Source organism: Spea bombifrons, chromosome 11, assembly GCF_027358695.1.
Source record: "Spea bombifrons isolate aSpeBom1 chromosome 11, aSpeBom1.2.pri, whole genome shotgun sequence".
Classification (NCBI taxonomy): domain Eukaryota; kingdom Metazoa; phylum Chordata; class Amphibia; order Anura; family Pelobatidae; genus Spea; species Spea bombifrons.
The window spans coordinates 33,600,174-33,612,008 of NC_071097.1; the positions used below are offsets into that span (position 1 = coordinate 33,600,174).

The 11,835-nt window shown below is 46.1% G+C and overlaps 1 protein-coding gene across 1 annotated transcript; it reads left to right on the plus strand.

The window, feature by feature from the left end:
• The first annotated feature begins 5,973 nt into the window (after positions 1-5,973).
• LAG3 (lymphocyte activating 3) lies at positions 5,974-11,348 on the plus strand. The gene is made up of 8 exons (XM_053450000.1): positions 5,974-6,022; positions 6,287-6,410; positions 7,079-7,296; positions 8,668-8,913; positions 9,021-9,281; positions 9,508-9,759; positions 10,470-10,591; positions 11,069-11,348. The coding sequence occupies exons 1-8, from the start codon at positions 5,974-5,976 to the stop codon at positions 11,141-11,143; spliced, it is 1,347 nt and encodes a 448-aa protein (XP_053305975.1). The 3' UTR covers positions 11,144-11,348.
• Positions 11,349-11,835: the final 487 nt, after the last annotated feature.

The window sequence follows — 11,835 nt, forward strand, 5'->3', positions numbered from 1 at the left end:
TCTGGAGCTTTGTCCTTTCTTATAGGCTGTTGTGATTATCCATAAAACTCCCAACTGGTGCCAGTATGTTATGGTTGATATCCCTCCTTGAAAGCAGGTGACTCGGTTAAGTGTATCTAGTCAACGCTTCCAAACCCAGGAACTCTCTAGGTTGATGCAGGAGTGGGGTTGCAGCACACCCCACTCCCCACCACTTACCCATTTGAAATAGAGTGGGTCCCACAGCGTTGCGACCCTTCACGGTCTGCAGGACCACCTACCTGCATCGCACTAGGGGAGCTCCGGGTAGCCGGCGCCACAACGTTTCTAGGTATATTGACGATAGGCTATTAAAGGGTTAATATTTTAAGCGACTCGGCGGCCGCTCATTTAGAGAGTCAGCTGGTCGCATAACCTGCGAATCTTTCAGATGGCCGAGGAGAAGCGCCTCGCCTCAAGGCTTCTTATTTCGCCTTTTCATAATAATTTAGGAAACATTTAGGAGGATAATTTATCCTAATTTATTAAATGATGTAATATATTATTATTATTATTATTTTTATTTATATTGTGCATAACATTTTCCTAACGTTTCTATGAATATGATGATGATTTCGTTATTATTGTGGCCTTCAGGTCTGCGAAATTCTGAGCACCTAGAAAAAAAAAAAGAGGGCATCAGGGGAGGAAAAAAGGACCCAAAGAGAGACTGGCTTTCCTAAATATGGACACTTGGGACTTATGGGGTGCAGATATTACGCTCAGCGTTGAGGATTGGGGAGGTTTTACCCCCGGCTTCCTCTGATAAAATAAAATTTTATTTCCATTTCTGATTCTCTGAAAACGAGGTGTATCTGGGACGGGAACAGACAGATAGATCGTCTCTCGCTGCTCTGTAAATAATAAATTATTATTACTTGTTTTATATAGCGCCATCAAATTCCGTAGCGCTGTACAATGTACACAGGTGAGTTAGTGACGAGCTCTCCTTCCAACATCCCCTCTACTGACCGTGGTTAAGATCAGTGATTTTGGTCGCCCCCTGAAAAGCTGTTTCTTTTGGGTGGATTGAAAATAAATAAAAAATAAATAAAAGCTTTGACCCCCCCCCAAAAAAAACAAATGAAATAATGTAGCAAAAAGAATGGGAACCCGCTTTGTAAATGTACCGCGGGTCGCAGTCACTTGGCAGGACAGTTATTACTGTCGTACGCCTCGGCACGTGCGAAACTCAATGTCATCAAAATTGGGTTACATGAAAGAACATGATTTTTGTTTCTCAGAATTACCAATTTGCATAGAATTTGGTTTATTTCACAGCTACGTTCTTGGAATGACTTCTTTCTATTTATTTATTGTTTTATATAGCGCCATCGTATTCCATAGCGCTGTACAATGGGTGGACAGGACGTAACAAGTAGTATATAACATAACAATCTGACCTACAGAGACAACAGGTGGGGAGGTGTGTGTGTGTGTGTGTGTGGGGGTGTGCTCAAAGAGCTTACAATCTAATTCCTACCGGCTCAAAATCATCTTCTCAAACAGGGGATCCGACTTCCTGGGAATACTGGGGATGGATTAATAATTGGTAATTTGGTAATTTGTCTACAGAACACTTTGGTGAGTTGTTAGGCTCAAGTTTTATCTCCTAGAAAACCGTGAAGCTCCCATACCTTCGACAGCTTCTTCATACCTCCCAAGTGTCCTGTTTTTCATGGGACGGCCCAAATCTTCGGGACATTGCCGCAATTATGTTATCTTTGGGATAATTTTGTGCAACAATGGCCTCTTTTGTTTCTTATTTTCAACATCCTAATCCATGATTTTAAATTCTACCGGAGATCTCCGGGTGAAGCGCTGCTTCTCCAGTTCTCCGGTTCAACACCCTGAATCTTCCAGTTTGTGGAAGACATTTAATGACAAATGCAAAAGATATGCATTTTAGGAAAATAAAATGGAAGGGGTGCGTCACAACGCCGCTGCCGCGACGCAGGAACACCTTTTTTGAGGCACAATTCACAATCAGTTTTTGTGTTTTCTTGCCTTCTTCTGGATCAATGGAAGGGTTAAACTTGATGGACTTTTTTCTCTTTTTTGCCATGTTACCCTTCGTATTGTTCAACACGGATCTGACGCCTGGGAATTCCGAGATTCTTTTATGTTGATCTTTTACTCTGAGGAGCACCTGAAAAATGATATAAAAAAAAAGAATAACCTCCAGCCCTGAACTTGCTGATGCCGCCACAAATGTAATATTTCAAAACAAATCTGGCTGATTTTGTGATAATTGGCCATTTATTGAACAGGCAACATAAAGAGAAGCCACAGCGATACATTTGTTGTTTTATGTGGTCACGGAAACATTGAACTGATGAAAGGATGTGGAGACGCGATCGCTAGGCTGTCGGTTGATGTTTTTTAGCACTGAAACTTAATAGTCATTTATCCCGTCGCTAGCGAAGAGTCTGACCCAAAACATAACTTATGGAACATATCTCTACATCTAATCAAAATAACGAGTCCGAAATCATCAACGCATAGCCAAGCCTTAGGTACCGGTCAATGGTCATCTACGTTGGCTTGTGAGTTGAGGAACGTTCCGATTAGGATTATAATCATGCCTTGGAACTGTCCAGGTGAAGATCCCCTTCCGGTCAACCTCAACGCTTCGAGAGCAACATTTATGCCCTCTCCCTGCCCTATTGCCCTCCCCACCCCCACCCCCATGCAGATGGAATGTGTTTGTGGCAAGCCATGCCCACATTTTGGCTAACCATGCCCCCACAAAGCCAATCGCTTTAAAAAACGGAGGGCTCCTGGTAGCCAGAGACGGAGATTCCAGGTATGATTATAAACCTCGTTGCAGATTTCCAGATCAAAGCCAATAACGTCTTTATAAGCCCAGATCCCCCGATATGTAGTCACCACTGCCGGGCTCTCCAACTGCAGGAGAGTTGTCTCAAGATTTCACCTCTGAAGCTGCGCATGGTCAGGGGTCACCAAGACAAGCGGTGGTCATGGTCACGAGCAGAAGCCCAAACCAGATGGAGTGCTGTGGCATTTGAGATGATGCTGGAGATACTTTGGGATAGGAAGGTGTCACTGAACGTACGCAGAGCTATAAGTGTTGGTGACCCTCAGCTTGAATAATGCTGCAGACATATTGGGCATGTCCGTGTCACACGCTAGGGGACAGCGGACCCCCAGCGCTGTATGCAGTATTTTCGGTTGGTGACAAAAACCTGGTTTTATCTAATTTTGTCCTAAACTCTCTCTATTGGGAACTGTTGCTCCCTTGTTAAGCGTCACACTGAGCCGATGCTTTATGGCAATGGTAATGAAGTCCGTTCCTCTGCAGACTTTCATTAGTCAGAGAGTCCAGCTGGGTGATTAAGACTCAAACTTTGGAGCCTGTTTTTTTTTTTTTTTTTTATTACAGATATTACTTTAAAATGTGTTTTAAATATATAATGTTTTCAGGCAGCTGCATATCAGACATTTGTGTGAGGTTCTCGCTCTGTTATCTGAGCCCCAATTTCTTAAACAAGCACCCCGACTCCTTATCATACTGCCCGTGGGAAACAATAGAATGGCTCAGTCTTAATCTAGCCGGACTCTAATGAAGGCCTACGAAGGAACTCCGGAGCAGTGCTTATATGTCAGACAGTTATCCTTATTTCTTTATTTAGCAGAACACAAAACGACACGTTTTGCACATTTTTGTTCTGTAACGTAGATGACATATTGTAGAAATAATGTTTTGGTGTTTATATGTAAACAGATCTGTCACTTATATTTCATGCAGATCTGATGTATAATAAATGTATATATTACATACAAACCCCTCTCCATGTGAGTCACAAACAGCAGATAAGATCTACAGAATGGTGACTCACAGCATCGATGTCATTCAAAACAAACGATGTATACTGTATGTTCCGACCTCTAATGCCCACCTCGGGTCGTATGAATCACGCGGAGGGCATGCGCTGTGTGCCTTATAGGCGGGAATGATATGGTGCTGTACAGAGACAATATATAATGGAGGGTTATAATAGGAGTTATATGGAGAGAATATATGGAGCACTGAGAGGGATTCCTGCATTGGTTGGGAATGGAGAGAAAGTGTATGGAGACACAGAAGAGTTACAGCGAGGGTTATATACAGCGATCAGCCGTAACATTATGACCTCCTGCGTAATATCGTGTCGGCCCCCCTGAAGTTGCGCGGTGGGATCCGGCACCGAGATGTTAGCAGCAGGTCCTGTAAGCTTTGAGGTGCGGCCCCCATGGACGCGTCCCGGTGCCGCATGTTCTCCAGGTACGCGACGCACCCGGCCCTCCACGTGATGTAAAAGAAAACGGGATTCATCAGACCGGCCGCCCTCTTCCATCGCTCCAGGGTCCGGTTCTTCTGCCCGTGTTCATTGTAGGCGGTTTCGGCAGCGGACGGGGCTCAGTATGCCCACCCTGACTGATCTGCAACTCCGCGGCCCCCAAACGCAACAGACTGCGATGCTCTGCATGTTCTGACTCCTTTCTATCACAACCGGCGTTAACTTCTTCAGCAGTTTGAGCTGCAGGAGCTCGTCTGTTGGATTTGACCACACGGCGCAGCCTTTACACCCCACGTGCATCAACGAGCCTCGGCTACCCATGGCCCTGTTGCCCGTTCCCCGCTTTTCCTTCCACTTTTGATAAATACCGACCATCACAGACCGGGACCCCCCACAAGATCTGCAGTTTTGGAGATATTCTGACCCAGTCGTCTCGCCATCACTATTTCTTTCGTTGCCCATTTTTCTTGCTTCTAACATCAACTTTGAGGACGAAATGTTCACCCGTTGCCTAATAATACAACCCCCCCCACACACTGACAAACGCCACGATAACAACATTATCCACGTTATTCACGTCTCCTGTCAGCAGTCATAAAAAGCTGAAGTTTGCAGGGAAGTTACAGTTTCGTCTCCCTGAATTCTCTGGGCGATAGGAAGGCCCGTCCCTGGCAAGTCTCCCCATAAGGAGGGCTTGTCTGGCCCTGTATAATGTATAGCTCAATCAGTGATGTGACTCTCCAGACATGCCACTGATTTAAATATACATGATACAGGGCCATCCAAGCTTTTCTTTGAGCAGAAGGTCACTGAGGTTGGCATCTCTTAATGTAAAGTGAACTCAGGGAGACGAAGCTGCAGCTCTCCTGCAAACTCCAGATCCCTGCAAGATTCCATATAGATGTTATACATATAGAAAGGTCACGCGTTCCCGGGTATCACGAGATAGGAACCTTCAGGGCCCCTAAACAAGCATGTCTAGAGTTACCCCAGTACCAGTCCCGGCTGACACCGAGCGCTCTCGGAGTAATACTCGGTGACGGCTCACAAACAGAGATCAGAGCGTTCACTTTTTCCACGCAGAGTGTGAGCCCTCGAGACACTTCCCAGCATCTCACAGAGACTGCCACTTCTCATCTGCAGCTCTCGCAAGTGGGAAGACACTCAGCACATTCTGCAGGTGACGTATGACAGACACACACATATAGGGGAGACACACTGTAATACAGAGAGACAGACACTGTAATACAGAGGGAGAGACAGTGTAATACAGAGGGAGAGACAGTGTAATACAGAGAGACAGACACTGTAATACAGAGGGAGAGAGACTGTAATACAGAGGGAGAGAGACTGAAATACAGAGAGACAGCCACTGTAATACAGAGGGAGAGAGACTGTAATACAGAGAGACAGACACTGTAATACAGAGAGAGATCCTGTAATACAGAGGGAGAGACAGTGTAATACAGGGGGACACTGTAATACTGAAGTGTAATACAGAGGGAGAGACAGTGTAATACAGGGGGACACTGTAATACTGAAGTGTAATACAGAGGTAGAGACAGTGTAATACTGAAGGAGAGAGAGACACTGTAATACTGAAGTGTAATACAGAGAGAGACACGGCGTGTAATACAGAAGGATTTGAAAAGGAATGCATCTGAACCTCTTCTACATCCTCTGCCTCCCAGCTCTCTGCGCAGGTGAGTAACTACAGAGTATATATTTCAGACACTGCGGTGTATATATATCTCTCTGCCAGTGCAGTGTATATATATCTCTCTGCCAGTGCAGTGTATATATCTCTCTCTGCCAGTGCTGTGTGTATATCTCTCTGCCAGTGCAGTGTGTATATCTCTGCCAGTGCTGTGTTTTATTAACATTTTGTGTTTTTGCGTAAAGTGAAATTAGTAATAAATAAAAGGCTCTCCTGCTTTCCGCGTCTCATCAGTCTCCTTCCCGTTAAGGTTCGGTGATGGAGGTGACCGGGGTCACTGGTAACGGTGTTATCCTGCCGTGTCACATGAACACAACACAGCTGGACACTGTGCGGCGATCCAAATATCCTGCCACATCTGTGCACTGGCACCGGTGAGATAGACAATACTCACTGCATGGCTACCTTCACTGCGCACCTGTATAAATATCACTGCATGGCTACCTGTCTCTGCACACCTGTATAAATCTCACTGCATGGCTACCTGTCTGTCACTGCACACCTGTATAAATCTCACTGCATGGCTACCTTCACTGCGCACCTGTATAAATCTAACTGCATGGCTACCTGTCACTGCGCACCTGTATAAATCTCACTGCATGGCTACCTGTCACTGCGCACCTGTATAAATCTAACTGCATGGCTACCTGTCACTGCGCACCTGTATAAATCTAACTGCATGGCTACCTGTCACTGCGCACCTGTATAAATCTCACTGCATGGCTACCTGTCACTGCGCACCTGTATAAATATCACTGCATGGCTACCTGTCACTGCGCACCTGTATAAATCTCACTGCATGGCTACCTGTCACTGCACACCTGTATAAATCTCACTGCATGGCTACCTGTCACTGCGCACCTGTATAAATCTCACTGCATGGCTACCTGTCACTGCGCACCTGTATAAATCTCACTGCATGGCTACCTGTCACTGCGCACAAATGTCACCGCATGGCTGTCTAATTCTCGCTGCATAGCTGTCTAATTCTCACTGCATGCCTGTCTCTCACGATAGCCTCTTCCATCTCCTTTCCCTTTAGAGACCGCAGGACAGTGGTCGTGGCACGCCCCAGCGGGGTCACCTACACCGCGCAGTTACTGGCCACGCGGGCCTCGCTCCGTAAGCCCCTGTTCGGTTTGGGAGACTTCTCGCTGCACCTGAAGCGCGTCGGGGAACGGGATGCCGGGGTGTACGAGTGCCAAGCGCAATATGGAGACGTCAAGCAAACCTGTACGGTGACCCTGGCTGTTATACAAGGTATACGATGGGTGGAGGATACGGGGAGCTGTACATTATATACAGTGCATGCGACTGCGCTGCAGGCATAGCGACAGCATAAAGAGATTCTGGGAAGTAGTAACTATGGGAACGCTTTGTTTCAAGCTGGTTCCGGGGTTTGAGTCTAAGACAATTCTTTCTAAGAAGTGAGGGCGGACATATTTGGGGGTTGATCTGTAATCTCCAGGTGCGGGATTCAGTCTCCAGACATGGCGGCCGGTGCTGCTGGATGTGGCATTGAGTGAATCTGCCCCATCAGTGGCCCCGCCCCCTTCCGTGGCCCCACCCTTCTGTGGCCCCCACCATCAACTCATACCATGGCCAGTATTATTTTTTGATGGCATTGTGGGAACTCTATAAAAACATATCCGGCCGTCGCCCACGGTTACATCATCAGACGTCCGCTGGCCTTAAAGTGCCGGGGGCCAGCCTGGTCCTTCTAACATTTATTAAACGCAACTACAAACCTTACAAAGTCACCGATGGGAACGGTAATTAAATGGAATAAATCGCCTGAATGCCTGAATTTGCCGCGAAGCGAGGCGTATTTTACGGATCGCAGCGATGAGGAAAAAATGTACATTTTAATGACACTTCTTTGATTAAGTATCTGCCATGTGGACACTGTAACTATGGCAACTGATTCTCTTTCAAGATCTTATATCTCTGCTAATATCATCGCCTTAAACCTACTAATGCGCGTCTAAATACAGCGTTTCTCCACCTTTTTCCCTTCCGCTTCTTCGATAATCCGATGATTTTAGGGTGCGTTTCCATCATGTCGTAGTCCAAGGCTGCGGATTTTTTTTTTTTTTATAATTTTGTAGAATATTCTCTTCTAAAACAATTACATAATTTTTCCCCCCCAGATTAATTTGCCTTAATTGGCAGATATGTGTCCGTAAAAAGAATAATCTGCGTAGTCAATCCCTCGTAACGCGTCTACGTGATAAATGTTGTTTTTAAATAATAATTCTGGTTTTTTGAAAGAAAAATAACGGAAAGCGTTGCGTTTGATGGCGATGGTAGAGTGTGCGTGTGTCAGTGCCCGGGTGTTTTCGTGCCCCCTACACACATCCTGTTTTCAGTCTAGGGTGTAGGGGGGCTTCTTTGACTCACAAAGCAGATCACAGAGGGGAGATATAGGTATGGGGGGTCCCTCTGGTGGCGTTTCTGGTTCACAGTTTCCATCAAGCAACCTGAATCGTAAAAATCCCCTTGAAACATAGAACATGATGTCAGATAACAACCATTCGGTCCGCCTGTTGAGACCCTTATTTGTGGGCTTTCCTGACCTTTTTCTTGATGGCCTGCGCCTCCCTCCACTCACCTCCCCTCTGTCTCTCGCAGTGACTCAGTCACCTCGGGGTCTTATTCCTCAGCATGGCTCGGCCAAGCTGACGTGTTCCAGGGCCGGTCCGAAGCTGTCCGCCGATCCTCTCCGCTGGTTCCACCGCGGGGTCCCTGTCTATTCCAACGCCAAGTATTTGATTCAGGGAGACGAACTTCACCTGAAAGACATCGGTGTAGACGATGAAGGTGACTGGAGCTGCCAGGAGAATGGTGTGAAAGCCACTCGGACTCTGAAAGTGTTGGGTAAGTGAGGTCTACAGCCTCCCACTCACAGTCCTCACTCGTCCCCAGTGGATGTTGACATGGCTGGTGAGATTTTTCTTGAACCACATATATATTTTTTCCTCCAGCAATCTCAGGTCCTCCGTCTCTCTCCGTCTACACTGCCGTTGGCTCGCGTGCGGAGCTACCCTGTACCGTGACCCACACGCCGACAGAATGGCCGCTGATCGTGCGCTGGCAAAAAAGCACGGACCAAAACAAGTTAGATGCCAATGGGCAGACGTATGTCCTCTATCACGTTAGCCCCGGAGACGCTGGAAAATATAGATGTGATGTCACCTATGGAAACCACCGGATGAGCAGAGATATTGATCTGAAGGTCATCCAAGGTCAGTGCAAAGTTCTACAAACTCAATGACCACCTCCATTCTGAAATGAGGCCACAAAGAGTGAAAAGTGATTTAAACAGTAGATACGCTTAATTAGGACCAAAGCAGAAGAACGTGGAGATACATTTTATCATAACGTTCTCGGAGCACTGATGATACAAGGTTTTGCTTTATAAAGCTCTGTGAATAACTGTTTATTCTTTATCTTGTCCTATCTTCCCCTTAGTGCTACCTTCTGGTCCCGGATTTGTTACGGAAGGCTCTCGTCTGAGGCTGGAGTGTAACGTCCTAGGATCGGACGGTGGAGAACGGTATGAATGGACAGGACCTTCCACGCGCATCGAGGGTAGAGAGGTAAAGCGTGGATCGGTGTTGGATCTGCCAGTCGTGAGAACAGAAGATGCTGGACTTTGGAACTGCTCTGTGTACGGAGAAAATATTATTGTGGGGAAAGTGGAGTATACGCTCTACGTGCAGGGTAATTATTCTTAACTATAAATCACAATTCACTAAAAAAATACCTAATTTTTGCGTTCTTGAGTTTTTAGAGGAGATGAGGGAATTTGCAGCTGATGATGTCACTTTTTTAGTATTTAGAGCAGGGTTGCTGTTTGGGGTGCCTGCGGGATATCTTGCAGGAGACAGGTCCACGGTGGTCATAGCCCCTGATCCATTTTACTAAAGGCAGGTCATCCTATTGGGCCCCACATCCCTATGCCTCTCTTTCTTCCTCTGGTGCCCCTCTTTCTTCCCCTGATGCCCCTCTTTTCTAGGAGCTCGGATGGAATATGAGGGTTGGGTATGAGGGTCTCGCAGTGTTCTACAGCCCTAAAGGGGCTGTACAGAAACAGCAGGGAAATAGCTTTATACATTTTATAAATACACAGCAGGGAAGAGTCCATGGGTATGCAGACCAAATGATGAGACAGATCCAGAGCCTTAGAACAGATCTTGGGAAATCATGTTCAGAGCAGATAACATCTGCAACCAACCAAAGATGGAAGAGGTCCTCAGTCTTTAGAGTGGATGGCGGGACTGTTCGTTGATCTTTAGAGCAGCTGGTGGGAGTATTGGGGCTTCTTTAGATATTTACTGAAGCCGAGTATCTTGTTCCGTTCCATCCTCTTCCTACTTGTTCAGGATTTGGTCGCCTTTCCTATAATCTCCCGTTTCTCTGCTCTCTTCCAGCCGCTTATGCAGGAGGTTTTGGTGAACTCTCGTCTTGGCAGACGTACGTCATCCTCCTGCTGTCTCTGCTCCTGGTTTCGGGATTAGCCGCGGTCGCTGCTGTATCCGTCCGTAACAGAAGGGTGAGTCTGTATGAAAGCCGTCGTTCTCCGTACCTTCGTCGCTGAACCCCGCTTTATCTCTCTGATAGAACCCATGTTTAGGACAAATGTTCTACTGCCATTCAAGCATTTTCATCCTTGATCTCTAAATAAAAACGCTCTTACTTTGTATAGTTTGATGGTTGAACTATTCAGCTCGGCTAGTTTTAGACTACATCTGGCAGACTGGATGGGGCTGAATGTTTCTTATCTGCTGTCAGATTCTACATCTCTGTCTCTTTACCTTTTTCTCTTTCCATTCTCTTCTCACCGTCTTCACTACTCTCGCTGGTTCCTTACCGTCTCTGTGTCTTACATTTATGTTCCTATCTCTTCTCTGGTTTCCTTTTTATCGCATGCTGTTTCTCTATTCATGCCGTTTCTCCGATCCTTTCTCCGCGTCCGTCTAGCTCGTTATATCTGGCTGCTGCTCACACTCTTACCCCTCTGTATTCCTAGCGGCGGCTGTCTCATCTTACTGCGCTGATGCCTCCGGTGCCTTCAACGCCTGCCAGAAAAAGTCTGAGCGTGTGAAATGCCGCCTTCCTCTGCTGTAGGACAGGCTCCATTTCCCAAATTATGGCATTTCTGCCCTAGATGTCTTCGGCTGGCCGCGCTCCCAACTATGACGACCCGAGCAGGGGGAACTGAGCCAAGTGCACGGAGCCGACTATACGTTATTACAAACAAGGGGCTTTAAGAAGGACTTGTGATGAGCAGCAGTAAAGTGCTATCGCAATGTTTTCTACAATAAAATTACATTTTGAATTGTTTTCAATTTATATACGTACCTAACTTGATCTATACAGTGCCTTAGATGAATAAATTAGCATACGTGCAGCAGCTACACCAATGCACGGTGTCATCCAGGATTTGGACGTAGATGTATAGAATAACACATTTTGTGACCGTGGTTCACTTGGATTTGGGGGTCCCCTGGTGTGACCCTTGCGGTGCAAAGTGCTGGAGTATGACATCATATCCCTGAACATTTTGATGTGAAATTGTACAAAGACGGCAACATAGTAAATTATCGTATGTAAAATGATAATGTTTAGGAGGACCCCTCCTCTGTCCCTGTTGTTACATTACACACGCTTTGATAGTACAAAAGCCATAAAACTAATAAATAGATTCATAATAATTATAATAATAATAAACGATGAAAAGGTGCAGAATGGTAACAATGCTGTCAGAATAATAACAATAATAATCACATATCAATT

Coding starts and splice junctions, on each gene's coding strand:
- LAG3 (XM_053450000.1), top strand. CDS start 5,974: ATGCATCTGAACCTCTTCTACATCCTCTGCCTCCCAGCTCTCTGCGCA. Junction 7,297..8,667: donor GACCCTGGCTGTTATACAAG/GTATACGATGGG, acceptor TGTCTCTCGCAG/TGACTCAGTCACCTCGGGGT. Junction 9,760..10,469: donor GTATACGCTCTACGTGCAGG/GTAATTATTCTT, acceptor GCTCTCTTCCAG/CCGCTTATGCAGGAGGTTTT.